This window comes from Haliotis rubra, unplaced genomic scaffold, assembly GCF_003918875.1.
Source record: "Haliotis rubra isolate DU_JTF1 unplaced genomic scaffold, ASM391887v1 Scf782, whole genome shotgun sequence".
Taxonomy (NCBI): domain Eukaryota; kingdom Metazoa; phylum Mollusca; class Gastropoda; order Lepetellida; family Haliotidae; genus Haliotis; species Haliotis rubra.
This window is the reverse complement of record NW_025767504.1, coordinates 40,729-42,577: the sequence shown is the minus strand read 5'-3', so window position 1 is coordinate 42,577 and position 1,849 is coordinate 40,729. Positions and strand designations below refer to the sequence as shown.

Here is a 1,849-nt window from a genome sequence, read left to right as displayed (position 1 = left end):
ATAGTCATCGACAATATTTCAGCCATATCGTGACGTAAAAGTTATAGAATTGATCATTCATTGAATAAAATTACAAAGACTTGTCGACGAATGACAGTAAAATAACTGGAATTATCACAGATAGAGCATTAAAACCAGTATTAAATCTAAAACATTTTAACTATAGAGGACAACACAATATAATGTGAAGCATACTAGTTAGACTTAAAGACATAAACCCCGGTATGCCATGAATGCCGCTCTACTGGAAATCTAATGATATATCACTTTGGTTCCATGACTAATTTTTCAAGTAGAACAGCGTTGTCCTTTCGAAACAACGTATACCCTTGACATGATCCTATTGATCGCCATGACGTCCTTGACTGCACTGCATGCATGCATCACCCACCCAAAGATGCAGAGCGAGGCTTCCTCCTCGACTGACGCTGCAAGCAACGCAGGCGGCTTCAACATATTTGTGTCGTAAACATTCAAATACGTAATGGGTTTCTTAACAATACAATGTGCTGCATGGGCTTTACATATGGTACAGCAAAAATATGCATTTTCAAGTTATGTACTTTCTCCTTCTTAGTACATAGGCAATTTTGGCAATATTCAATTTATTTTTTTGGCAGCATTTTCTGGTAGTTTGCACATGTAGACGATAGTCGATGGTGTACAAGGTGTGTCAGCAGTATTCATATCTCACCGTATGCAGGCTTGCTACACGTCAGAAATCATGCACTGTGTGTTCTACTACAAAGTCTGGGGTCTTCGTTGATTGCATTACAATGTTTTTGAAAGCTATGCGGAGCGGTTGTACCAGCCCGCACGAATATGTTTCGGTTTGTGTTATATAGTAATGACAAGGAGGAAATGTGGCTGTGCCTGGATTAGCAATGGCATTACTGTGCGAACAGCCTTCCTCGCTGTCATCAATAGACCTCGAGTCATGTGACAACGTCATCCCGCAACACAAAGGTTATTGTTTCTTTCTGACACGGAAGTTGACCCTTATCAATAACACCACACGTATATAGGAAGGGCATTGTTCATTCAGATAAATACATCATTTCTTGTTACGAACCAACGAGGTGTTTTGCACATGTTGATTTTAGTCGTGTCTTGAAATCAGCATATGCCTTCTTATAAATACATGATGTTCTTCAGATTCGAAAAGCGGGTAACAATGTTCTACGTGTATATTTTTCCTTCAACAGAGACAAGAGAATGTGAGATTTCGAACTGAGATGTGTTCTACCACAGACATACAATCTTAGCATATTGTGGTTCTACCAGAGGTCCGTTTCCTTGCTGCTATTCACAGACTGAAGGGGAGAATCATGTGTGTACATCTCTTGATTATTCTCCAAAGCAAGCATACAGTGCACCGCGACGATACACGGAAGGACTCTTTAAATATATTTAGTCGGGGACACCTCAAATCTGAAATTTGATAAATGGGCTATAGTGGAGTTTCGTTATTACCGATACAGATTCAGATAAACAATCCAACCTTCTCATCGCCCTCCCTCCTCTCCTGCGCACACGAACCTCACGCACTGAACGTCTCGTTCATCGTCCATCCTTCTCTGCAGCTTATGGCAACGTGGGTATGTTTGCATGTAATGTATGTAACAATTCCAACCTATAGACCACATATCATCTTCATACTGATTTCAAGTATATGTATATTATGTAAATGTCAGTAGTGTATGCGGGACGGATGCAGCTTTTGAGAGGAATGTGTGTGTGTGTCCATTATTCGTCGTGTGCGCACAGTTATTTTCACCCGTCTTCACGATAGTTTCAATGGTCATTTAGTAAACGTTCAGGACCAAAGTGGCGGTGCGCACTGAATATG

The 1,849-nt window shown here is 40.5% G+C and overlaps 1 protein-coding gene across 1 annotated transcript in view; it reads left to right on the top strand.

Moving 5' to 3' along the window:
* Window positions 1–352: 352 nt before the first annotated feature.
* LOC124260966 overlaps window positions 353–1,849 on the top strand; it is a 5,098-nt gene continuing 3,601 nt past the window's right edge. The window contains exons 1-2 of the mRNA XM_046695285.1: window positions 353–465; window positions 1,156–1,168. Of these exons, the coding sequence (XP_046551241.1) occupies window positions 353–465; window positions 1,156–1,168 (126 nt within the window). The remainder of the gene's footprint in view (window positions 466–1,155; window positions 1,169–1,849) is intronic.